We start from the raw sequence: 25,201 nt of genomic DNA, 5'->3' as shown, positions 1-25,201 counted from the left end.
CAAGACGCCGGCACGCCAATCAGGAACATTTGCTTACCAGGCGAGAGGTCGTGCGCGTTTGACCTCTGGGCAATCTGTTGGTTGGTTCTCTTCCACCACCCCCCTGAAGCACAAATGAGACACTCTTATGCAGGATATCCTATGCACATAGCCCCGGATTGGTAACAAACCGGCCAGGGGGTGCATCTGGAGAAACCTAGGGCGGCCAACGTTGGCCAGCTGAAGTGATGTTGGTTCGATGCCCACTCAGCCACACCCTGGAGAGTGAGGGGAATCTGAGGGAACCCTTCTTTTCACAGCTATAGATCACCTAGATACCCAGAAATTGCACACGATCCAATTCAATCTCACAGAAACTTGTACACGCTTTCAAATATCGACATAACTAACACAAGAAACGCTGTTCCTTGTATGCGTTCAATCTAGCCTAGAATTCCTCTACCAATCCAGCACGCAATGACTCAACTTGATGTAGGTAATACAAGAGTCTCTGCATCATTGCACCACTAAGTTTAGACGTATGTAGACTTCTACCTACAGTTTCACTTTCACTGCACCCCGACAGGGGGCGTCCGAGTCCTCGGATGGCATTCTCACACCCAGGAGCGGAAGTACACTGCCAACAAGCATCGAGGACAGAGACTCCCGAGAGTCTCACGGGAGGCCCCGAATCTTCTCGGGCGACGTTCTTCCCTCAATTGAACCTATACCCCACGATGCACCAAGAAGCCTTTCTTCTGGCTCTACAAGCACTCATGCCCGCACACCTTCCTTGTCGCTCACTCCTCCCACGTCCTCAGGAGGCTCCCAGGGACGCGCTCGGGTCTCACCCAGGTCTCGCGATGCACTTACTTCAGGGGACGATGCCGATCTCGATAGCATCGATGCACGACTCCAGGACTTGAGTGTCTCCAAGCCTACCGCAAATCCTATGGGCATGTCTGAGCTCGCCGATGCTCTGAACCACATAAGCAATGGAGTCAGCAGTCGATCTGCGAGGTTACTCACCCCAGAGGCTCAACAATCAACACCTGCAACGCCATTACCGCGAAGAGGTCGCCGAAGACGGTCTAGCTCCAAGATAAACGTCGAGATCTACGATGTTCAGGATGAGAAGGCCCCGAATGATCGATTCAATGAGCCTAACTTTCAATCTGCCTTTCGCAATGCTCGAAGACTCATGTCTGACCTGGAGAACACGTTGGCGAGCAGCTCGCTGCATACTGACCCGGACTCAACCATGAAGCGCTTGCATCAGGAAGCGAAAACGTTGTCGACTTTTCACTGTCCCCCTAGCCGCACCGTCGGTTTTGTGGGCGACTCCGGCGTTGGTTAGTTCAGCTTTTTCGGTGGCCGTGGATTACACTGACCGGGTTGCATACAGGAAAGAGCAGTCTGTTGAACTCCCTGCTCGATTGCCGGGGCCTCGCACGTGCAGTAAGTGAGGCTCCACGCTCCCGTAATTGGCAATCGTAAAAGGTTGACTGAAAGTATCTAACAGAGCAACGGAGGTGCCGCCTGTACCTGCGTCGCGACTGAGTACCATTTCCACGGCAGAGACGATTTCATCGTGGAGGTACACCGCTTCACTCAGGAAGAGGTCGAAGACCAGCTGGCGCGCCTGCTCCAAGCGCACCGGAACTTCCACCTGAACGAGCTGACACTAGTGGGGGAGGAACGGGAGCACTACGAGGAAATGGCCAGGGTTGCTCAGCACACCTTCGAAGTCATGTTCCGCAATCACTTCCGCAACGGGTCTCGCCTTACACGCATGACGGAAACGGAAGGCCTAGAGATGCTCTACGGTTGGCTAAGTGAGGTATCCCCATCGTTCGAGGATACATCCCACACCACGCACAACATAGACGATTGTTCAAATCTTCTCGCGCGACTCACCTCAGAAGAAGTGCAAGCTGATGGCCCTGCTGAGTGGCCGTTCATCAAGAAGATCAAGTAAGTTAGCCCTTGGCTTTGATTGAGTCCAGCTAACTCCATTAGTGTCTACCTGAAGGCGCAGATCTTGAGCAAGGGGCTGGTTTTAGTGGATCTACCTGGTAAGTTGTCAACCGATTTTCTTTTCTCTCCTTTTGGAAATGCTCGACTCTGACCAACCCAGGTCTTCGTGATCTCAACGCCGCACGACGCCACATTACAGAAAGATACATGATAGAATGCAACGAAATCTTCGCAGTCTGCATCGAGGGACGCGCGATCACCGATGAAGGTGTGATGAATGTTATTGAGCTTGCCAGGAAGGCGAAGCTCAGCAATGTTGGAATCATATGCACCAGATCAGACGTGAGTCCCTGTCGCAATACTTTAACCTAACGAACAACACCTAATGCGATGCAGGACATCAAATCAGAAGAGGCAATCAAGGACTGGAAAGGAGAGAAAGCACGAACCATCAAACAGAAGTCAGCTGCTGCTGAGGCTGTCCGTCTGAGTATCAGGGACATTGAGAAAGAGCAGGAGGAGTACGATGTATCTGATGATGAGCTGAGTGACGGGGAGAAGGATGAGCAGCTCCGACTCGGAAGGGAATTGAGGAGAGCCAAGTAAGTAGGCAACCAAGCTATATACCCATGGCCTTGCGCTAAAATTAATCTTATAGGGCCAAGTACATCGATCGGCAATTTGAGTAAGTAGAGACTGGTCTAGTCTGAAAGGGTGATGAACCAGGCTAACCTCCCAGGTTGAAACACTATCTGATGACCTGCCGCAACGAGATCACCAAGGACAAGCTCAGGAACAATTACCAAGATCGGGTACCAAACCGCACGTTGAAGGTATTCTGCGTCAGCAACACCGAGTACTGGGATAACCGGAACGAACCGAAAGCCGAAGCTCTCCGCCATTTGCAGCTCAGCGGCATCCTCTCCGTTAGAGAGCACTATATGGAGATGGTCTCGGAAAGCCAGCGGCGGATGGCCGAGCACTACATGAAGCACAGCATCCCAGCCCTTGTTCACGATGTCGATCTTTGGGTCCAGTCCGGCCTCGGCACCATGACTGCAGAGAGAAGGCAGAATATTAGAGACGCTTTGAATACGCTGGAGGGTAGATTGAAACGGGTATGAGATTGATTGCGTGTATCCAATACTAGCACTAGTGCCTGACACACAAATAACAGGACCTATGGGGAAGTTCGAGTGTGATCAATGAGATTTCTTCATCAACAAGGAACAACTTTAGAAGTCGCATCTACACTCCCAGCAGTGAGTCTTCCCTCAACTTCTACCTAGTAACGTTTGGACTAACTCATCTCTCTTCTGCAGGAGATAAGATCACTTCATGGAGCAGGCACGCGACGGAGGCCAGCTTCGCTTGGTCGGGTGTAGGTTTCCCATCCCGAAATGCAGTTTGGCAGGTTTCAGCACTGACACCAACATCAAAAACGATAGTGGCATCACTGTAAGTACACCTCCAGGACTGAAGCATGGATATGTCGAAACAAGCGAACTAATAGGGCTAAGCAACGTACTCGGCCTTCTGTCGAAACTATGGCGACTACTGCACCCCAGCAGTTGGTAGCCACGACTGGAACGAGGAAGCCATCGCGGCCATGGTAGGAGACTTGACGCCCCTGTGGTCGCAACTCTGTGACTCTGTCGAGCAAAGCCATGAGCAGCTTATCACTCAAGTTGAGGAGCTCATGACTTGGGCTGCGGAATACCTAGGTAAGGGAAGAAATCAGCCATTGGGGTTTCGACAGGCGTTGCATCGTCGATTTGAGTCTCTGAACCCAAACTTACTGACTCGGCTCAGAGACTGAATTGGATGATTCTTCCCCTTCAATTTTGGCGCTCAGCGAAGCCATCGAGGCACGGCAATGCCTCCTGGAGAGAGACATGGAAACTGTGTGTGAAGAGTCATTGAAATCTATGGAGTAAGTCTTCCATTCCTGTTATCGATCTACATGGGATACAAATTGACATGGTGTAGTGCCCTAAGAGTAGATGCACTATCAGGGATCAGGTCGTCCTTCATGGGCCAGTCGATGGAAGCGGCCTATAGAAGCTGCATTGCTGAATGTGGTAAGCAGACCAAGGTTCCAAAGGCTCGAAGTGCTTAATTAGACTAATCATTTGGTGGGGTTCCGATAGGCAGGGGCAGCGACTCCCGACGGAAAGCCAACATCAACCGCGCGGTGAGACGGGACATGCTGTTCAAAGACCTGTTGAGCCGATTCAAAGGCGGCTTCGCCCAGATCGCCGACAAGCTCCAGGAAGACTTGCAGAACACGGTCGCGTTGCATCTCGAGAGCGTGAGGGGCACGCTGGACATGGTCCGCAGCGAAAATGTGGCTTTGGAGAGTGAGAGGGATCCCGACTTCAGAGCGCGGGTGCAGCAAAGAGTTGAATTGGCGAACATCGAGATCAAGCGGGTACACGAGCTAGCAAGCCTTTGAGGTCTGGGCAGGGCGACGAGGTCTGGTGTATTGACCATCTTTGTTTCATTCGTTTCCTCTGGGGTTTGGGTAGTACTGCAAAATGTGGTCTCAGAACGGCCCCCGAACGCCATTTGCGTTCATGTTACAATCGCCTCGTCATGAAAAGCCACTTTTAACTGCGCCGGCAGGCAAATGAACAACTCAAGCTCTGTGCTTCTGTCGGGGTAGTCCAGAGCTTGCAAGCCCTGGGCTACACAGCATCATGAGAGGATGTAGATGACGGCCTTGCAAGACCACTGCCATCATAGCCTAGACCTCCGGCGTACCACGAGCCCTTGTCGCACGACTCGCCGCCATTGTCTCAAGACTCAGCTCTCGACCCCCTTTTAAGCCCTCAGCTGCTATATCCGGCGTCATGATCGGTGAAACAGAACAAGTCACTGCCTTGCGATCGATCCCAGACTTCCCTCCCTTCCTGTATCACCGAGCCCGCCAGGAACGCGATCGACGCGATGATCCTCTGTGGGAGTTTATAGCATCCGAGACTTCCGGAGGCGGTGGTATAGAGGCTGACGACAAAGCAAGAGGATGAAGGTCTAGATCGGAAATCTCAGTGAGTGATGGAGACAGACGTAGGTCGTGCCACGAGCTTTCTAGAGTAGATGCAATCTAGATCCCCTCCACCAATGGGATCGTGAAAACGCCGATACTCTGGATTGCGTATAAAAAAGCCAAGAGATTCCCTCCATAAGATAGTAACAATTTTCATCTAACATCATCAAACCTCGGACAATAAACACCTCCTTCTATTGGATTCTTACCAGCAACTCCATCCGCCTCTTAGCTAGCATAACACCGCCGGCCATCTCACTCAAGTCTTACATCAAACCCCACACCGCCAGCCGCCAACATGCGCTTCAACAACATCAACCTCCTGGCTTACGCCATCGCCATGGGTAGCTTCTCCTCGGTCCTCGCCACCCCCGCCCCCGCCCCCGACGTGGTGGTCGACCCGCGACAAGTGTCCTTCGACGGGAGCTTCATCGACGACTTCGCCTTCCCAGGCGGCAGCGCCACCACCCGCGTGCGAATCTACCGCGAAGACAACGGCGCTGCCACCCCGAACCCCACCGCCATTCCCATCCCCACCCTCACGACCCTCCTGCCCCCCAAGCCGACCCTCTGCACCGCGGTCGAGCAGGACGACTGCCTGCCGGGCAACGCCCCCAACCGCACCCTGTGTGGCTATCTGCAGCAGCAGCTCGCCTTCTCGGCCGCGAGCCCGATCCCCGGCAACGGCAACTCGGTCTGCATCGCCGAGGTCATCAAGGGTGCTTCGACCTCGTACTGCTGCGCGCACACGAACCAGCGCGTCGCGGGCCTTACGTACGGCGATTTGTTGCTACCCACGACGAAGTTGAACAATCAGTGCGTCGTGCCGCCCAATTCGCAGCAGGGCAAGATCAAGAATCTCAGCCTCGTCCAGCGCAACGCGTGCGTCAACTTCTGTCTGGATAACAAGCCGACGGGCTGTACCTAAGTGTGTACCTACCTAGCCAATAGAAACGGGGGAGATATCGACTGCAAGGAGGAGAATTGGGAATGCTTCGGGGGACGAGAGGAAGAAAATCGAGGGAGATGATGATCACAGGAGTTATGGCATCGCTCTGGAACTACGTGCCAGATCCCACCGTTCGTTCAAGTTCGGTACACAATGACTAGGTGAAGGGCTTTTAGCATTGCAGTTTTCCCGGATCCTTTGATTAGTTGTGTTATCAGCTTAAAAGAAACCGTTATCGCTATTCATGGTAAACAGAGACTATTGCTCATGTCCGTAGGTTTACCTATTCATCATCATATTACGATACCAGCGACGACAACGATTATCACATTGTTTCTAACGCCCGAGCAATTCCACGTTCATTCCTACAGGGCCTAGTTTCTGGGCTGTGCACTGGAGAATCAGATACGATATCGATCCCATCGTTTAGAATCATCTGTTTCCCGTGGCGGGGATCGCAGTGCCTAATACGTTTCCGGGGGGGCAAACAGTCCCTTTACTTTGATATATGCCCAGTCGCTTCCAATTTAATGTCTCAATCACTAAAACGGGACCCCGACGGCGATACTACACGTTTGCAGCTATTCAAAATATGCGCGACCCAGGACGAACTTGAAACATGCCGTCGAATAATCATTAATGGGTTTCAGACCAATTAGCAGGATCTGAACGTGACGCAACAGTTACTTATGCTTAAATGTCTTCGGACATATCTCTGGAGTATGCTGAAGTCAATATGATAAGAGACGTATTGCTCATACCTGAATACTGACACCAAGTCATCATAATACACCCAGAGAACAGGAGAATCTATCAGGGAAAGTAGTAACTCTAGATCGGACCCATAGATACAGAGCTCCATTGAACGAAAGATAAATAAAATAGTAATTAATCAACACTTCACGGGTATAATCTTAGGTAATATGGATTGAAATCTTATTTACGACAGAAACGACTCAAGGATGCATAGAGAATTACAAGAAACCACTACAATTGCGTTTAGTTTCATATCGATTCATTTCAGATTATGGTATACCAAGGCTAATCTACTGCGCCCTCTAATAGAAGCTGGCGCGTTCTCAGCAATACACCCTCATCTCAAGCATTACGTGTACCAGACGTGGAGAGCGTGCCTTGCCTGGTCCTCAAGTAATCCGTATCTACCCATAGTCGTACAAACTCCTTCACAATGTGTTCTGTCCGGTCTTGGCAGTCTCCCAATCCAGTCCTCCTAAACAGAGCCTCTAGCTCACGTCTGCGCACAGCCATTGGGGACGAAGAGGGAAACAGTAAGGGGGCAGGCCGGACTCCCCCAATGAATCTTCAATCGCGTCTGAGCTACCTCGGCGCAGGAAGTAGGCACGTATGCGAGAAAGGTGATTAAGAGGCAAAGCCCCTGGAGAGCTCCTTAGTTGGTCAACAAGTAGCGGCCTACGGCTCCTTGATTATGTGCCTGTCCCTCGGCCAGTTCGCGTCTAATCCATCCGATGGCAGACAGGGCCATGAAGGAGGAGCCAGAGTTCCGTGGGCTACTACGCATCGTGGTCACGATGCCTTTGATGAACCCTTCGAACTCGAGACTAGCCCGCACGGGACCCCCTCTGAGCTGCGCCGGGTTGCAAGCGAGGTGGTAGTGCGCAGGAAAGATCGTGCCGAAGAATTGGAGGCGTCGTGCATCTCCGCGGTCGCCATCGAGCTTCAGCGCCTCGAGGAGGGCGGCACGCACGTCGCGGTAATCGGTAATGCCGAGGGCCATCTGTTTCCGAAGGAGGTAGAGGGCATTGCGCGGGGCGGTTCGTACAGCATGAGCGAGAATACCCTTGTCATCCTTTCGGTCAATGGTTTGCCGAAGAGGACCGGTTCCCTTGACTGCTCCGAGTAGGATCTCGATGACTTCTTTGTGGCCATCGGGGCACGTATCCTTATTAGTTATAGGGTTTCGTCGGGGAGGACGAGGGCCAGCCCAGCCTCGGGCGGCGGCACGGAGTGCCAGCGTTACGGCGCGCTGGTACTTCTTCACCGTGAGTGTGGATCGGAAATGCTGGAGGAGAGCTTGGAGCACGCGCGTCTTCATCAGGACCGCTGCCTCTTCAAGGTGCTGGATCGGTATTCCACCGAGCCGCGTGCAGAAGCCGACCTGGTGCTCCAGCAACCAGAGACAGGCGTCCTCGTTGATCGCTTGTCTGCCGGGCTTGCGGCGGCCGTAGGTGGTGTCACGTGGATGAAATGCGCTCTCCCAAGCGTCTATAAGCAGCATGGGGGTTACATGCCATTCGGATGTTTGTTCAAGAGGTAAGACTGTGCAATTCAGGTCGTCCGTGACAAGTTCCATCTCCGCTTGCTGCCAAAACATCGTATCGTCGTGACGGTCCTCCCGGTTCAGCAGCTCCAGAACGTCGACGCGATTCTCGGAGCAGGCCCAAAAGAGCGGAGGATCGTTGTTCAGGCAATAGCCTGAGAATCTGCGTCGGATCAGGTGTGGCTTGAAGTCTTGTAGTGCGTCTGGGTAAATCCTGGCGTAAGCAGACATGATCTGCTGCATAACCGAAGTATCAGAGCAGGACGTAATGGCCCTGTTGATAAGGCTACCAAGCCGATGGCACTGTGGGAGCTGTCGGATAAGGGCCCGGTTCCAAAAGGTGTCCCCGCTGGTACACGAGAAATAAAGTATGCCTGCGCCATATCTCTCGACAAAGTAGTCGAGGCAGGCATATTTCTCCTGGGCAGTCGATGAATCGTCGCTGGCGTAGATTGCTGCTCTAGACTGAGGCCATCTTGCCACTTCCTGTGGTGTGATGTTGATCACGGGGCTAAGGTTCAGCTGGTTCTCGTATAGCCAGAGCCTCGCATAATCGAACTGCAGCTCTTCAATGACTTGCTCATTAATCAACCATTGGCCGGCGATGCTTCTGTGCGTGACTTTACATGTTGATATGAAGTTGGTGGGATCCCGTAGGTTGAGCTTCTCCCCAATGTGACGGATTATCTCTATCGGCATGGACTCTAGTCGAGGTGTGGTAGTTTGGGCCTGCAAAGCTCTTGTTAGCGGGTTGTTTGATGATGACCGATAAATCTTGGCGTAAAGAACAGAGTAGAAGATTTTGAAAAGAGTAAGAAAATGTGAAAAGGAAAAAAGAAAAGAAACAACCCCAAGACGTTTAATGTAACATTCATGGTTTAGTGTTGCTGAAACAGAATCAAACAGGGCTGGAATGCGACGACGGTTAAAGTGTACTTGCCTTCCATGATGTCAATGGATGCAGGGTGTTGGCGTTATCGCCAGTGCCACGAGCAGCGTTGGGATTATGGACTGCGTTTGGAAGCGCCCGCTTCGGCGGCGCACCGCGGCTGTCGATGACAGGCCGCATGGCGTTGTCCTTCGCAAAGGCTCTCTGTGCTGGCAGCAATGCGTGTTGATGAAAGCAATGAAAGCAGTAGCTGTGACAGAGACGGAGGTTACGACGATATCATCGACGCGCAGGGAGAAAGCGAAAAAGGGCAATGTGAGGAAAAGCAATGTGAAGCAGCGCAGTGTGAAGCAGAGCAGCGCCAAGCAGAGAACTGTGTAGCAACGCAGCCCGAAGCAGTGCGACGCGAAGCAGAGCAACGTGAATTGGGTGATGCAACTGATGGCGAAGCGAAAGCCAAAAGAAGGATACAAGAAGAGGATGTTGAACCAAGTAATTGGTTGTGTGTTGGGGTTGGATGTTTGTTGTCAACCAAGGCAAGGAAAACATCAAGTAAACTTGCTGGAATTACTGACGAACAAATGACGAAAGGTGTGTGTGAAGCGGGAAAAGATGCTGAGAGAGCGGGCAGATGGGAAAAGATGGTAAGGGCTCGCCAGGTCTGTCGCCGCCTGTCGGGTCTTTTTGGTGTCAACAGAAGGGTGGGGCCACTCCATGAGAACGCGGCGAGGGTGTGTCCATTCACTTCCAAACTGTTCTCAATGATCAATTGTTTATCTCAAGATAGATATAAAGATAAAACATCAAATGCAGATGTCGTCGTCACCCCACCACCTCGGGTGCAGCCCATGGCGATGCAATTAGGGGAATCCGGCGACGACAATCCCTTTCACAACCTCATTGCCTATGGACGTCACGTTCGGTCTGCTACCCCAACCTGCTTTGTAGAATCCAGAATGGCTTCTCTGGGACACAAATAACACACTAGACCTTTACGTAGACCCAACAGCGTTTGCAGAACGTTGCAGAGTTAAGTCAACGCTTCGTTCTCTGTGACCATCTTCAGTAATCCGGGCACAGGTACTAGCTTGAAGATAACATAGCAAGAGATAATTAAAGCAAGTCAAGCAAAATGACAGGCCTTTATATAAATACAGACACAACCTGCAGCTTGCTTCATCAAGTTACGTTGTCAGAATAGAAGGCAGCGTTCTGCCAAGACTGAACCCCTTGGCCAAGAGAATGCCGATCACAATGCCGTACAGGTTGTGTTCTAGAAATTGGCAGGCTCAGGAATTGCCGTAGTAGTTGAGTACTGAAGAGCTCAAGTCGCTTGGTGCTCTCGTCCACCAAACGTGGCAGCACGAAGTGCTGCGAATATCGCGTTGGTCAACTAGACCAAATGTCGTGTGCTTCTTGAGCAGGTACATGGAGTTCTTGACGTGAAATGCTCTGTGTGCTTTTTTTTTTTCTTTCTTTTTCTTTCAAATCTCGGCTGGGCTGTCCAGTATGAAGCCCCAAAGGATATCCCTCCCATTTCTGTTCTACGAGGAAGAAACCAGGGAGGTAGGCCTTGTTGTCTTTCAGTTCAAGCTGCACTGCTGTAGATGCTTCGCGGGTCTCCCTATCCGCTTGCAGAAGCGATTGAATGTCGCCTACATTCTCGCTATGGGTCTTCACATCTTGCGTTGTAGCTAGCGGTGTTGTAGACGGCTTCTTCCATCTCCTACCGCTTATGCTGGACACGCTGCTCGCCCTCCTCCTGCTTCTGCCGGCAGGTACGCTCGGCGGCTTTCAATCAGATCTCATCAGCACCATCTCCGTCTCGCAGGTCTCACCATCCTGTTCCTTCTAAACCTCAAGGGCCGTCTCTCATCGGCGTGTAGAGCTAGGGTGATGCTTTGCTGACACAGCGAGATCAATCAACGGAGAGAACAAAGACGGGGTCTCAAGTAATGTATCATAATAGTTCATTGCTCATCTACGCCTAATAATACAGATTCATCATCCTCGAAATCTAACGCCGGCCGTCTCTCAGTAGCGCATTCAGGACCTGCCCAAGGATGGCAGGCCCCAAGCAATGATCTTTATCCTCATGGCTCCATATCAATCCGTCCAACCCAGCATACAGTAATCGTACAAGTCCAAACCCTCTCTCAACCTCGACAATCCATCCATTATCCGTAGTAATCTCAGAGAAGTAGAACAGCGAAAGGGAATCCCCAACCAGGCTTTCCAGGTTCGTAAGGCGGGTGGGACTGAGGGAAGAAGGTCAGGCGAAAGAATTCGTACCGGTTCTTCTTCACGTCTTCCCAGTCTCCAAGCTTGATGGCATGAGAAATGGCAGCACGCCAGTCCCTCAGGTCGACGACGCCCAGTTCCGTCTGCTTCTTGAACAGGTATACGGCGTTGCTGGGGGCCGAGCGTACAGCTCGCGAAAGCAGGCCTTCGGTCTCCTTGCGGTCTGCGTTCTGCTTCAGGCATGCGGCAGGATCGGTGCTGGCATGCAGAAGCACCTCGATGATCTCGTCATGCCCGTCGAGGGTCTTGGTAGTGTTGAGTCTCTGTTGACGGAAACGCGGTCGCTGCGGCTCGCGAGGGCCGGCCCAGCCTCTGCCGGCAGCGTGTATGGCCTGGGCGATTGCTCGCTGATACTTCTTGATGCTTAGATGTGAGCGGAAGTAGGAAAGCATAGCCTTCACAAGTCGTGTCTTCTTCTGGGCGGCAGCTTCAGCGAGGTGATGGATAGGAATGCCACCGGGGCGGGTGCAGAAGCCAAGGCCATGTTCGAGGAGCCAAAGGCAAGCGTTCTCGCTGATATTGTTGTGCTTCGGGCGGCCGTGTTTGTCGACTGGGTGCATCGCGCACTCCCAGGCGTCAAGTAGGTTAGGTGTCTTGCGGTGCCACTCGGTCGTGGTCCCTTCTAGAACCAGTACGTCGACGTTCTGGCCGCACGTCACCAGGTTCATGTCGATTGACTGCCAGTGCTTGTTCTCGGCATCCGCGTTGCTCCTGTTCAGCAGGTCAAGCACGCCGGGCTTGTCTTCGCAGCAGGCCCAGAAGACCGGAGGCAAATCATTAAGATAGCTGTACCAGTCGGTGTACCTTCTTCGGACCGGGCTGGGCTTCCATCCTAGCAGGTACTCTGGGTACTTGTAAAATTAGGTCTCGATTATGTCTTTCATCAACTGTCCGTCAGGGCACGCGCTGATGGTTCGATTAATCAGACTGCCAGCTCGGTGAGACTTGGGCAGATGCTGGATTAGGGCCTTGTCCCATGCGAAGTCGGAAGTAGAGAAGGTGTAGTACAAGATGCCCGGGCCTAATCTGGTAACGTCCTCGTCTAGGATCGCGAAGATTGACTGAGCGGATGTGCTGTTATTGAGGAACTTGAGAGCCCTCGACTCCGGCCACTGCTTCACGTCGGTGTGGTCGAAGGTGACGATGAGGTGGCGCTCAGTGGGGTGTGAGAGATGCCAAAGTCTTTGGCTGTCGAATTGTTGCTCATCTTCGACCTCTTTTTCGATGTAGAACCGGCCTTTCGTGCTTGCGTACGTTCTTTTTGCAGCATTTCATCAGGCTGATGAGGTCCCAGAAGCCCAGATTGTCGCCGACATTTCTCAGGATCTCGGGAGGAAGAGTGGTTAGGGCGGGAGGAGTGGCTTGGTTCTGAATGGACATGTTGAAACGCAGCTCTGTGAGCGTTGAGCTTAGAAATGATGAGGATGACAAGCAAGTCGTGCAAGAGGTTGCTGAAGATGGTGAATAGCGAATCGAACGATTAGCAAAGAGAATGCGAGTGTTGGTTGAGGTTGAAGTTGGTTCTGATCCAAGTAGAAGAAGAAAATTATCCTGACCCGACGGAGTTGTCAACAAGTTGACGAGAGGATGAGATAGGAAAAATGAAGAGTGCAGAAGGCCTGGTGAGCTTGGCCCGGTATTTATTGCTATAGGTGGGTGGGTCACGCCCGACCAGAACGTTTCGGAGATGGGTTTATTCAGTTGGTGGTTGTTTGCTTGGTTTATAGAGCTTAATTATGGAGCACCCGCCAGAACAGTGAACCTTATGAGACCCGAAGCACTAGACCCAGGTACGTGAGACTGCCTAATCGTCTGCCAGTAGCAAGACTCGCCGCATCGACAGTCCCAGAATCTCAGCAGCCAGAACCCGAGATGCCTGGCCAATTTCAGACAGCAGCTGATCCGCCTGCACTGCAAAAGTGCCTCAAATAGTCTGTCAACAATGGCACAAACTCCAACACAGTACGTCTAGCCTTGCTAAAATCATGCTTTGGTTCAATGAGGGAGTAACAGCCCGCTGCTCCTTCTCCGCGTGCCCAAACCCTTTCCCAGTAACTCATCGACAAACTCGCCTCCCAGACTATCCACACCATGCATTGCGGCGGCGAAGCAGTTGGTGTGGACGCAACCCTGAAGGGCGGCAGCAAAAGCTCTCGAGAGGCCCTTCGCCTCTGTGTCGTAACAATCTTGGCCAGCGCTCAGCTCTTTTGGGTCACACGCCAGCTCGGAGTGTCTGGGGAAAACCTCGTCAAAGAACTCGAATCGGGCAGTGTCACAGCCTTGCCCGTATCCGTCGAAGAGGGCAATAGTGCCGCGCCGCGTCGTCGTCCTCGTGGCCTAGAAAGGCGATGGGCTCGCGGGTCATCCAGCCGCGCGCCGCAGCGTGCATAGCCAGCATCAAAGTACCCTCGTACTTCTTACGGCTCAGTCAGGATTCAAAGTAGGGTATTATGGCTTGTACGAGACGCAAATCCTTCTGCAAGGCGACCTCTGCCAGGTTACTGGTCGCGATGCCGCCTGGGCGGGATGAGAAGCTAAGCTTGTGTTGGATCAACCAGATGCCTACGGTGGTACAATAAGAGGATAGGCTTACTGATAGCAGTGATACTCCCTTGAGCACATGCGACAAGATACGTAGGTACTCATCACCAGCCGTATGGTCTCTAAGCATATCACAGAGGTTGACCAAGTTTAATGGGTCAGAAAAGGAGGGTCACAGCATCCCTAGCCAAGTCCAATATAGGACCTACACAACTTTATAGACACAAAGTCGCGAAAAGGAATATAGGCATTGAAGCGATGTTTGTTTATATCATTCATTACTGCGTCATGTCAGTCATTGCCGCTTAATCTAACAAACACAGAAGGGCCAACCTCTGGCCACTAAACAATTACACCCATCCTGCCGCAAAGAAAGCAATCCAGTGGTGCAATCATAAGGACAAGCGAGTACTCAATTACTAGATATGCTATTTCACCTGTGTTTATCCCCTTTTCCCTAAATTGTGGTAAGAAATAGTTTAATTTCTCGCTGATACTGTGTCTTCTTTAGCATTGGTAATCCATTGCGCTACCCGTAGCTTGCCTTTGTTGGGTTACTACTCCCATTCACCTGATGAATCTTCGTAGCCAGAGGGTGGTGCACAAAAGGTAGCGTATGACTAATGTCCAACGAATCCATACCAAGCACCTCTCACAACCATCTCGACCTCTGAGGATTCATCAAACGGAACGCAACCGCCTTGGCCCATATCCCATCCGCGGCTGTCCATTCTTACCCCGCGCCAAGATCTCACACATGCTTCAGCTTGATTGCCACTTCCCTCTAGGAGGCGTCCATAGCAGCGTACTTTCTAAGCGTATCTGTTCCGTTGCCAAGTTTCCTCGTCAAGGATGTTTTCCTTTGTAACCCCGTACCAGCGGTCGCGAATGACACCGGGCGGGTAACCGCAGCGGCCCTCGGATCCAACCGCGTTGAACCCATGCCACAAACCCTCCGTTGGGCTCCTGCAGTCACCCAGGTTATGATAGGTTACGAGCTCCAATCCCACCGAGACTGGGTCACGAAGCCGGAAATGGCGAGTGTAAAGTCGGTACAGCATTTGGTACATGACCTGGACATCGCAGGATATGAGATGATGTCAGAGTCAAATACTTCTATGCTTTCTCTATGAGATCGGGAAGAGCGCCGATCTTCCCGCGAGCGGTGCTTCCGAACTTGGCGAAGACCTGGCGGGCCTAGCGATGCGATCCCATGCAATCGTCGCTGGAGTATTCGATCAGGGTCTTCCTCCTCAGTGTCGCGGAAGAGGTAGTCGGAAGTGACAGATGATGGAATTCTGCCAATATCGTTCCCGACAATGGATCCCCTTAGGTCTTTGACCGACTCTAGTATCTCAAACCGAGCTAAGTGCTCTGCGTGTTTAAAATCGTAACCTCCTTCCAGAAACTCATCCAAAACGTTGCTAAATGTCTGCCCCTCAAAACAGGTCGACCGACAGAAAACATGCTTGCAAACAGGAAGCTCCAGGCCGTGTAGGAGTCTGGCAAAATCTGTGGACTGGAGACGCTTCATATCGCGATCCGAACTTATAACGGGCCCTAATATTCGGTGCCGCCGCCGTATAAAAAGGTCTCCTTCCAGAACCTTGGCGTCGTATTCGTGTGTAAATTTCCAAAGGCTTCCAGGCGCGGCTTGATCGCTGCTTTCGACCCCTTCGTCGTCTTCCTCGTCTTCGTCTTCTTCGCTTTCCTCGTATTCCGCGTCTTCCGCTTCCGCGATCGACTCTGCCAGACTCCTACACGGCCTGGAGCTTCCTGTTTGCAAGCATGTTTTCTGTCAGGTCGGAAGCAACATCGTCGCGAAAATGGTCAGTGAAGTCCAAGTCGTCATAGCCGCGCAAGTCCAACCGTTTTTTAAATGAAAGCGGCGATGCAAGACGCTCAAGGGCAAGCCGAAGGGCTCACCCTGGCGATGGCGCTTCAGAACCTGTCGTGCCTCGTGAAAGAATATCTCGGGTCCCCGGAACCGTGGTGTCCAGGAGGAGTAATTGCACTTGTACTCTTTGGCGTGCCACCGGATCAGCTTTGCTCTGGGGTTATCAAAGTATGCCATCATTTCCGCTGGGTATCGTGGTTCGATTAGTGGAGGCCGCGCGTATGTTGGAAGGGCCAATGGAGGACGCAGGAGCTTGTAGCTATCCCAGTACTCGATCTTCGACGGGCCACAATAGAGATAGGGGTAGTCTTGACCTCTCCAACCTTTCGTTTCTGAAGGACGGAATGGGTGCAGACGTTCGCACCAAAATCAAAAGAAACGATTTGTCAGGTCTCCTTCCAGGTTCTCAAGTAGGGCATTCGTGTCATCTGTGGACAAGGTTTTAATGAAATCCCGCGATCCTAAGTACCTAAAGAGTAACCTGCACGTCAAGGCTACCCTCATCCGGGCTACTTTTGGCTTGATTTCTTGGTTGAAGATCATGTCGAGTATTTCAATAGGCAGCAAAGCCAGCCCATGCCGGTTTACCAACACCATCGTGTCCCTCGATGTCACCATGACCAGAAACAGAGGTGATTTATCAGAGAGGGAAATGATCTGATGCAGTTCAAAGTGCGGCGTAGAGGATAAATGGTGTCTAACCCACCAGGTAATGCATCCTTAGCGATTGGTGTAAGTGATCATTTGATGCCAGACCAAGGATGTTGTTTGCTAATCACCGAGTCTCTTTCATAATTCTGTGAGCCCTGCTCTTTAAACCGCCTTCTTTGTCCGTCTCCTTTGTCCCTTTTTGGGGCAAGGCATGCTCATACTGCTTATGGATAGAATCGGATGAGTGAATGTATGCCACTCCTTACACTTGGGTACCTGACAGCAGCTATAGAAATACAAGCAGACTGACTCTTGCCCCAGTAAGGCTGGATTCTGATGAAACGCCAGTACACCCTTAACCGCGTCGAGTAATGGTAGGTATATCGCAAGAAGGGCGCAGGGAGCCATAGAGGCTGTTGAATGATATGGTTGAGGCAGTTCACAGGAGATACATGTATCAAGTGTTTGGCGATGAAAACATCAGTTTCATTGGCTAATTTAACAATCTGTTTGAGCCCGCACATAACATGCGATGGATGCATGAAAGTCGATGGCCTCTCAGTTGGACAGTTGGTGCTGTCTCTTAGTTTGCAATCTATTTGAGTCCCTTCCAAAGTTTGTCGCATCGCATACGTGAGTGATGTCTCCTGGGGCACAATGTGAGTAGTCGCTAAAGTGGGTGAGTGGCTCTGGAAGTTCACTAATTAGACTGGGAATTGCTTTGCCCACAGCGATGACTCACTGCTAAGCAACTCTCATAAGTCTTCGCATCTACTTTTCGTCGCTAGCTAGTATAGTTGCTAGATTTCCATGCATACTGCAGCCGTTGTTTGGAATCATTGCTACACAATGGAGTGTTACTTCTCCACAACTATTTGTGATGTCGTTGCTTTACAGTTAGCGCCGGGCCGATTTGAGTATCCGCAATACGGCGCGGGTCGGTTGGTCTATGCGGGATACATTCGATTATCGGACGAAGCTAAAAGATGTATTATGGGCTTGTACGGCGGCTTCACCACGGACTTGACAGACTTTTGCCTATCCTCACGTGCTTAGGTTGAAACAATCCGACCAGCTGTTTGAGACACGGGCTATGTCTAAGCTTAATACTACTGGTGCCAAAAATTGCGTATAGGTGCGGTCTCTCGGGGAGACTCTTGCAATGCGAAACAACACTCGGAGAGGCGCAGATTACAATGAAATTTCGGGTGCCAAGCATGTGATGTTGCAATTTGCCCAATATATGACTGAGTCTCTTTCTCAATTGGTTGCTTCCAAGCCTCAGGTGTGCGGCACAGTATACAACTATACCCGGAATGGCACCTGTTGTCCAGTTTTATGGGTAGACCGCTATACCCAAAGCGTGTATTGCCCCTGAAGGATCTCCTGATTTGAGTTGGTAATGGTAAATCTTTGCGCCATGGCGCCCGTCTGGTACACAACTCCCCAATCAACCTTCAGGAAGCGGCACAGAGAGAAAGTCAAAATGGGTGGCGTACCATCGAAACCCGACTACTCCAAGAGCCTCCAGGTCATCGGAGCCGGCTTCCCCCGGACGGGCACCTCGTCCATGCAGCTAGCTCTGGAGAGGCTACTCGACGGCCCGGTCGCCCACGGAGGATCGCACATGGTGTCCAATGGGAGAGGTACATCACCCAAACACCGACCCCCGAACCAGACATCGAGTATAACAGCTGACTTGGAACTTCCATCAACCAGACTTCGGCAGAAAATGGGGCGAAGCCTGCCTGACTCGCCGCGCCGGCGACCGCGAGCGCACCCTCAAGCTCGTGCGCGAGGGCATTTGCGGCTTCGTGGGTTGCACCGACGTGCCGTGCCTATGGTTCCTCGAGGAACTGCTGGAGCTGCACCCGGGCGTGAAAGTGGTCCTCGTCACACGGGAGCCGGAGAAGTGGCACCCGAGCCTCAAGGGGGTGTTTGGGCATATCGAGGGGTGGTGGCTACCGCTGGTGGTCTGCATCCATCCGGGGCTGCGGTGGATGCCCGTCATGGTGTCAGAGTTTGCGCGGCAGATTTGGTTGTTGATGGGGGATTCGTATGATCATCATACGTTTGGCCCGGGTGGGTTGAGATCTCTGGTATAATTGTGAAATTGATGTGCTAACGTTGCCAATCTACCATCAGAGTTCCTGCCAGCTTACCAAGATTGGGTCAAGTCTGTGGTCCCCAAAGAGCAGTTGCTGGTCATGTCTCTGAAGGAAGGCTGGGATCCTCTATGCAAATTCTTGGACAAGCCAGTTCCAGAGGAGCCCTTCCCCAAGGTCAACGATGCTGCAGCTGCCGATGCAACAGCAGCCAAGGCGTTCGGGATGCTGGGTTTGATGTGGATGGGCATATTCTCTACCCTCGGTGCCGGAGTCTATGCCAGCTTGAACCTGTGGCGACGATGAGGCGGGCGGAAGAAATGCCTCTGTGCGGGATTAAATCTTTCATCTTCAGGTTCTTCTAGCGCCTTGTATAGATAGATTTGAGTAGATGGTTTATCTTTGACGGACTTTCGACGCAGCACTTCCGCTTTTAGTGGGCGAACCTGAAGTCCAGCCTCTTGTTGCCCTCGTCTTTGGTGGTATTCAAATAATGATCCTTTTCCTCTCGCGACATGGCCGACCATACCTTTTCCTTGCTCTTGTTCCTCCAGATGTAGAAGAACTTCATCCCCACCGCCCAGACGATGTTGAACGATATGAGCCCCAATAGTACCTTGTTACCCGTTCGGTACAAGGGGCGGTCCGCGTCTCGGTAGATCTAACAGCGGTATCTGGTAAGCAACTTGCATGCATAGTAGGAGGGTACCTATGGATTGGGCGGGGCAAAATGAACTCACATTTGACCCGATGATATTTCCGGCTTGGACGCACATGTTGTAGATGGCGCTCCCGATCGTCCGGGTACGTACGGTGCCCGCATTGCGTGACGTAAGAGCGACCAACTGGTGCAGAGTTAGCGTGTGTCACAGACGGACCTTCCTGGTCCCAAAGACATGAAGAGGGTGTTGACGCTCGACTTACAATAGCGTGTGTGTAGGGGTGACTGTGCAATTCATTGTTAGCAGATGATCGCCGAGGCAGGAGGGTACAAGTGAAGACTTACCCAATCATGAGTATACTCAACGTATACCAGGACCACGGACTTGCAGTTGCCGGCAAGACCTCCAGCGCAATGGCCATTGGCAGGAACCAGATCTGCGTCACCAGCACGCAGAAGAAGCGGTTGTTGATGCGCTCCGAGACCCACGTCCAGAAGACGACCTGGGCCAGGAACAGGAAGTAGGCAGGAACGGTGAGCAGGTTCGTCTGGAACGTGTCGAAGCCCAGCGTCTTCAGGTTGATGGTCAGGTAGGCCGTGATGGGCGTCGACGGGATGTTCCAGACCAGCCCGTAGATGTAGATCGGCCAGAGATCGTAGTCAGTTAGGGCTTCCCAGAGCAGCTTCAGGGTCAGGCCTTGACGGTTGTGCATGCCACCCTGAGCCAGTCTGTTAGCGAACCAATATCCTAGTGATCAATCTAGCGGTAGGATAAGCCTTACCTTTCCTGGGTCGTCTCTCAGGACACGATTAACCATAATCGTCTCCTCCCGCTCTGAGAACCAGCCATCCTTGCCCCTGAACCAACTAGCCGTCTCCGTCGGCGAAGGCGGGAGATAGAACCACGACAGTATCCCAATAGCCGCCGTCAACCCGCCCTCGAGCGCAAACAGCCACCGCCAGCCGGCCCAACCGGTGACGAAGCGGAGCCGGAGGATGCCGTACGCGAGGAAGGCCGAGACGATGTTGGTAGAGATGTAAGCTGCCCAGAAGAAGCTGAGCCGCAAGGGAAGCTCCCGCGACTTGTAGAAGTAGCTCAGGTACAGTATCACGTCGGGGATGAAGCCGCCCTCGATCAGGCCCAGCAGGGCGCGCGTCGCATAGAAGGAGGATTCGCCGCACAGGCGGCTCTGGCAGCATGCGACGATGCTCCACGAGGTCATCTGGATCGGGATCCAGACGTCGGGGCCGAGTTTCTTCGAGATCATTTGGGATGGAAGCTCTGCACAAAGGCTATATGGTGTTAGCTAATGGCTTACATATAAGAGAAGAAACACAAGTAGGTATACTCACAAGCAGAGGTAGAAGATTGTCATGCCCGTATTGTATTGGTTGGTCGACAGCCCCAGGTCTTTCAACATTCCATCTGATAGAGCTTGTTGGATGTTGCCTCGATCCAATTGCAGCGCGAAAAACATGAGACAGGCCCAGGAGCAGATTTTGTAGTCGAGCTGTCATAGTGTCAGAGAGCTGGCGAAAGGGACAGCATTGCCTTCTCAAGATTGACTTGGGATACAATGAAAAAGCAAAGCAATGGAAAGCTTACCTTTCTAACCAACCGTTTCTCTTCTTGTGGCGACCATGTCTCCTTCGGATCGTATCGATGATAGCCTTCATATTCGGGTATGGGCTCGTAGAATCGGATATCACCTCCTCCTGCAAAAGCATCCGCGTTTCCCAACCGAGCTGAGAGGGGCATCTTGTCGCTGGCGGAATCGGTTTCCTTATTGGAGTTCACACTCCGCGGGGTCTTGTGGTCGTCTGCCATCGCGGCGCAGGGTTCGTCGGGGATCAAGGTCGGTAGCACAGCAGCAGGTCACGGGCGCAATCCAATTGACAAGAGACAAGCAGTTCAAGAGAGACACCAGGTAGCTATGGAGGGAGGTATGGCCTCATGGTCTTATACGTCGCCAGTCTCTTCTTGGGTGCTACATCAAAACCCGGCTTCTCATGCACCATGGCGTCAAGGATTATCATGTTCTTTATCCCGCAGGGGCGTGGGATAACCACACCAAAAGAAAAAACCGAGGCCAATGGTCTATTCCCATTCCGACTCTCTTATCTTGATGGATATGCAGGTTTTATTAAACGAGGGCAGCCTTGGACCCGAATGAGTGGATTAAGACCGTGATGATGCCATTCGACGAACAGGGTTCGGCCAATCGATCCAAGCGAAACTGTTCAGTATTCAGGCGAATTCAGCATAAGACGCGTTCTTGAAGCCGATTCCGTGATCATATTCTCCATAAATATCCTTGTCCCTCGTTTTGGGCTGTTGCAACCCATCCGGGATGCGTGACCCCCGCTATCTGAGCAGCGTCAGTATGGTGCAATATCACGTCAAAGCCTGCCAGCCAATAGGAGCGCGGCAGCACCAGGGATCCGGCACCTCACCCGCGACAACACGGCTCTTAGCAACTGTGTTCACGAGAAAACGAGAGAATACATGAGTGGCAAACCGGATAGTGCTCGACATGTTACCGCACCCCTCAGTATCTGTGGCGCCGCCCACGATGCCGCCAACCCGGCTCTAGGCAAAAGCCCCAGGAACCCCAAGGCACGACTCACCTTCGCTTCTGGTGTGCCAGTACGTTAGGTCCTTTCGCGTGGGCTCGGAGCGCAAGCCTGATGGTGAAGATGTTGGTCTTGATTGCGCCGACGATAACAGCCCGAAGATGTTCCCGGGCTCGCGGGCGTGGCATTGACCCTCGCTTCTTCTAATTCAGGCGAATTCCACGTGCTCAAAGGACAAGACACATAGCTTCGCACAATATCGACCATGGATGGCGTAGCTAGTTAGCGAAGCAGGACCGCATGCAAGAATAACTAGCTACGCCACCCATGGTCGTTGTTGCTGTCATGATTTCTTGAGGCTTGGGAGGCAACTGGTAAACTAAGAGGCTACGAGAGAGATGTCTTGCTTGCATGGGCTGAAGTACCCTCGTAACGCAGCCGAAGTGTACCGCCTGCTCTCGCTACCACCATCCTCAGAACGAGGTCCTCCTGTACCGGTCTCCACTGACATGGAAATATCCGTATGTACCAGTATACGGCCCTCGGTCATGGCCAATTCAAGCCCCAACAGAAACCTGCGCAGATGCTACACCCGCTGCATTCCCCTTCCTCGTCATTCTTCTGGTCGCCCTCGCTCGCCGTCGTTGGGGTAAGTGGTTGTGTTGAGTCACACCCACAGCGGCTTGACGATCTACTTGGTCCTGGGCACTTCAAGCCCCAACCGAGACCTGCCTAGATGTCACCCCGCCGCTCTGCTCAACCCCCCTTACTGCTCGCTCTTGTCAACGATCATTGCCACGAACGGCCCCTTGGTATTGTAACCCATTGCTTTGGCAATACTAAGCCACTTGGTCCGGCCCTAGTGGTTTAGCAACTGGTCCCCGTGCATGAGCTGTTTGGGCTTCTGTGCAGAACGAAACGAGACCGTGGCGCCGTCGCCCGTTTGGATGAACGGCTGATCGACATCGATAATCGTACAGGTAGGCGACACATGCCCCACGTACAGCATTGTCTGGTACTTGGCCTTGATTGTCGTCGCGTGCGACAGGATCAGCACCTCGGCGACGAACTCCTGGTGAGTGTAGCGTTTGCCAGTTTCCTTGCACTCGACCAACAAACTAGACCAGCTCAGACGCCTCGAAGTTCCAAGTTCAATGGTAACCTTCTTATATATGCCAACCACACTAACAACTTCCGGTATCAGTGGACGCAATGGGAGGCTGAAGCATTCCATCGGACTTCAAGCTGGAGATGACGTTGAAGATTTAGATATACACTGGGTAAAGGGGAGACGAAGGTTCTGTTTTCTTCTGGATAAGGGTAGATGCAGCTCAGGTTATCAAAAGGCTGAAAGGTGGCCATTATCTCAACAGTATAGACCTAATGATGATTATCATTGCTTAGAGCTGGACAATGACATTGTTGGTGTTGGTCTCACAGAAAGCGAGTGCCGGTTCGGGTGTGCGCAAAACATAGAAGTATATTGTGCTGGGTTCCTAATTGCTACTCAAGCTATTGTATTTAGGTCAGTTCCGGATACCTCACTTGGACCTATGGAGCACGCGGAGCTTGTGATATATCATACATGGATCAACGAAAAAGAGTATCATTTGAGATGCTGTGAGGATGCGCCATGTTTAAAATTGCTGTTTCGAGGTGACAGTATCGTGTGAGATGTCCACGTCGCGAGAAGACTGATTATGCTCGTATACGGTGAGTATAATTGCCCTATTCTGCATCCCTTGAGAGATTCGAATGCTGCTCCTGGTGCAGTTGACGGTGGTTTGATTTCAAGCTGTGATTGGGTATGCATCATGCGCTAAGGGGCTAGGGGCTAGGGGGCAAATTCTCCGCCAAGACCACACAGTTCATTGGGTGTCTGGCACTACCATTCGGCCAAGCGACCGACCTCCGCATTTTCTGGACTACGCTACTTTTCTTGCAAGGCACCTTTATATAGCCCACGTCCATACAGGCGCCTCTGTCGGGGACAGCTTTCAAAAACAAGAACGGGCTGGGGCAGGATCAACGTGAAGGCGGCTTGTAGTGAACGTATCGCCTGAGTACGGATGTCATGCTCCTCACGACATACATTTTTTTCTATTCCTTCAAAATGGAATGGACTTACATGCCTAATTCCTTGTCACTTCGACCAGCAGTTGCGCAAGAACCAGTGCACGGTTCTGCCCAGCCGGCGACTTTTTACGTTACCGGCTAGTTGCAACGATTGTGCTCCAGGATGTGACCATCACATCATAGACGTCACTCTTGTCATCGCCAATGTAGTTAAAATAAATTCTATCGCAGGCCTTCTCATCCCCAGCGCCGGTTCTCCGGCTCCGGAAGAATTAGCGCGGCCAACGTTACGCCAATAACCACCACTCTCGAAGCCCCTCTTTGGTTCAACCCAGCAGGTCAGACACTCTCAATGAGGATTGGCCGAATTCATGGAGAGAGCGAGGGTGTCCTGGGAGTCATGGGATAGCCCATATACCGCTACTACAGAAGATAAGTGCGCTATTGGGGAAGGGGCAACGTAGTCTGGGCGACGGGATCGTAGGCTTTGTTGCTTTATAGGCAGCGTGGCTTTCCATCGCCACGTGGCCACCAGCATGTGTAGCATTGTTCTAATAGCATCCGCACAGAGAATTAGCACGTCCTCGTTGGTCATTAAGCATCATTGCATTCCCCCAAAAGAGTGTGGTAACTTCTATACAGAATACTTGACGCACAGAGGAATGGGATCACGCTGTAGAGGCAGCGTGAGCTATTTCACCGCAAGATCAGTGATATATGCAGATTATATTGGGCAGATTGTGGGATTAAAAAGAATGGAAAAGAAACACAGGAAAGCAATAAAAAGGGATACCGGAGCTGGGACTCAAACCCAGAGCTGCCCCTTCTAGGTATGAGGTTAAACTGCATCTATTTTGAGTCAAGTCTTTTGGTGTATATTGTTGTGGACTAGCGAAGTCTACTACTGTGGTTGGCCTCCCCTGCGCCCCTTCCCTGCACCCCTTTCCGTCCAGGTTTGTGCCTGTGGGCTCCTCCCTTGGCTTTGACCTCTTCCTCTTCCTCTTACACCTCCTTGAAGCTCTCTCTCCGATCAGCTGGTCGAACCAGCCATCCTTCCGCCAACCGTCGTCGAAGTTAGCCTGTTTTATCGCACCGGACTTGCCGTTGATGAGTTTTCGAAGCTCCTGCGGCTCCCCTTAGAGAGCAATACGTTTTAACAGTTATGCGCAAGACCTCAATGTTACCCGTTACACCACTCCGGTTGGAACAGATGTCTGGAAATTGGGACTGGGAGGGTGAGCGGCTGTCAGAGA

General features: G+C 52.0%; 10 protein-coding genes across 10 annotated transcripts; 5 read left to right on the top strand and 5 right to left on the bottom strand.

Annotated features, from left to right (window-relative positions):
• Positions 1-456: 456 nt before the first annotated feature.
• Positions 457-4,985, top strand: PG997_014284 (uncharacterized protein; the record flags this gene model as incomplete). Its single annotated transcript, XM_066818598.1, has 15 exons — positions 457-471; positions 527-1,331; positions 1,385-1,437; positions 1,502-1,953; positions 1,999-2,054; positions 2,117-2,298; positions 2,353-2,558; positions 2,615-2,641; positions 2,696-3,074; positions 3,134-3,218; positions 3,525-3,680; positions 3,769-3,889; positions 3,946-4,037; positions 4,107-4,387; positions 4,707-4,985. 15 exons carry the CDS (start codon positions 457-459, stop codon positions 4,983-4,985), a joined length of 3,189 nt encoding a protein of 1,062 aa, XP_066660786.1.
• Positions 4,986-5,303: 318 nt separating this feature from the next.
• PG997_014283 (uncharacterized protein) lies at positions 5,304-5,933 on the top strand (the record flags this gene model as incomplete). The annotated part of the gene is made up of 1 exon (XM_066818597.1): positions 5,304-5,933. The coding sequence occupies one exon, from the start codon at positions 5,304-5,306 to the stop codon at positions 5,931-5,933; it is 630 nt and encodes a 209-aa protein (XP_066660785.1).
• A 1,429-nt stretch (positions 5,934-7,362) lies between these two features.
• PG997_014282 (uncharacterized protein) lies at positions 7,363-8,952 on the bottom strand (the record flags this gene model as incomplete). The annotated part of the gene is made up of 1 exon (XM_066818596.1): positions 7,363-8,952. The coding sequence occupies one exon, from the start codon at positions 8,950-8,952 to the stop codon at positions 7,363-7,365; it is 1,590 nt and encodes a 529-aa protein (XP_066660784.1).
• A 2,382-nt stretch (positions 8,953-11,334) lies between these two features.
• Positions 11,335-12,111, bottom strand: PG997_014281 (uncharacterized protein; the record flags this gene model as incomplete). The annotated part of the gene is made up of 1 exon (XM_066818595.1): positions 11,335-12,111. The coding sequence occupies one exon, from the start codon at positions 12,109-12,111 to the stop codon at positions 11,335-11,337; it is 777 nt and encodes a 258-aa protein (XP_066660783.1).
• A 192-nt stretch (positions 12,112-12,303) lies between these two features.
• Positions 12,304-12,823, bottom strand: PG997_014280 (uncharacterized protein; the record flags this gene model as incomplete). Its single annotated transcript, XM_066818594.1, has 2 exons — positions 12,304-12,597; positions 12,698-12,823. 2 exons carry the CDS (start codon positions 12,821-12,823, stop codon positions 12,304-12,306), a joined length of 420 nt encoding a protein of 139 aa, XP_066660782.1.
• Positions 12,824-13,534: 711 nt separating this feature from the next.
• On the top strand, positions 13,535-13,834 carry PG997_014279 (uncharacterized protein; the record flags this gene model as incomplete). Its single annotated transcript, XM_066818593.1, has 1 exon — positions 13,535-13,834. The coding sequence occupies one exon, from the start codon at positions 13,535-13,537 to the stop codon at positions 13,832-13,834; it is 300 nt and encodes a 99-aa protein (XP_066660781.1).
• A 962-nt stretch (positions 13,835-14,796) lies between these two features.
• PG997_014278 (uncharacterized protein) lies at positions 14,797-16,061 on the bottom strand (the record flags this gene model as incomplete). The annotated part of the gene is made up of 3 exons (XM_066818592.1): positions 14,797-15,057; positions 15,099-15,760; positions 15,911-16,061. 3 exons carry the CDS (start codon positions 16,059-16,061, stop codon positions 14,797-14,799), a joined length of 1,074 nt encoding a protein of 357 aa, XP_066660780.1.
• A 1,957-nt stretch (positions 16,062-18,018) lies between these two features.
• PG997_014277 (uncharacterized protein) lies at positions 18,019-18,943 on the top strand (the record flags this gene model as incomplete). Its single annotated transcript, XM_066818591.1, has 3 exons — positions 18,019-18,178; positions 18,252-18,614; positions 18,678-18,943. The coding sequence occupies 3 exons, from the start codon at positions 18,019-18,021 to the stop codon at positions 18,941-18,943; spliced, it is 789 nt and encodes a 262-aa protein (XP_066660779.1).
• A 127-nt stretch (positions 18,944-19,070) lies between these two features.
• PG997_014276 (uncharacterized protein) lies at positions 19,071-21,126 on the bottom strand (the record flags this gene model as incomplete). Its single annotated transcript, XM_066818590.1, has 7 exons — positions 19,071-19,298; positions 19,378-19,482; positions 19,562-19,583; positions 19,644-20,017; positions 20,081-20,591; positions 20,652-20,809; positions 20,905-21,126. 7 exons carry the CDS (start codon positions 21,124-21,126, stop codon positions 19,071-19,073), a joined length of 1,620 nt encoding a protein of 539 aa, XP_066660778.1.
• A 678-nt stretch (positions 21,127-21,804) lies between these two features.
• PG997_014275 (uncharacterized protein) lies at positions 21,805-22,119 on the top strand (the record flags this gene model as incomplete). The annotated part of the gene is made up of 2 exons (XM_066818589.1): positions 21,805-21,945; positions 22,027-22,119. The coding sequence occupies 2 exons, from the start codon at positions 21,805-21,807 to the stop codon at positions 22,117-22,119; spliced, it is 234 nt and encodes a 77-aa protein (XP_066660777.1).
• Between the last annotated feature and the right edge of the window lie 3,082 nt (positions 22,120-25,201).

The sequence above is a fragment of the Apiospora hydei genome, assembly GCF_038363865.1.
Source record: "Apiospora hydei strain CBS 114990 chromosome Unknown utg000010l_segment0_segment0, whole genome shotgun sequence".
NCBI classification, from domain to species: Eukaryota; Fungi; Ascomycota; class Sordariomycetes; order Amphisphaeriales; family Apiosporaceae; genus Apiospora; species Apiospora hydei.
Note: the sequence above shows the minus strand (reverse complement) of the source record. Positions and strands in the feature narration are given on the sequence as shown.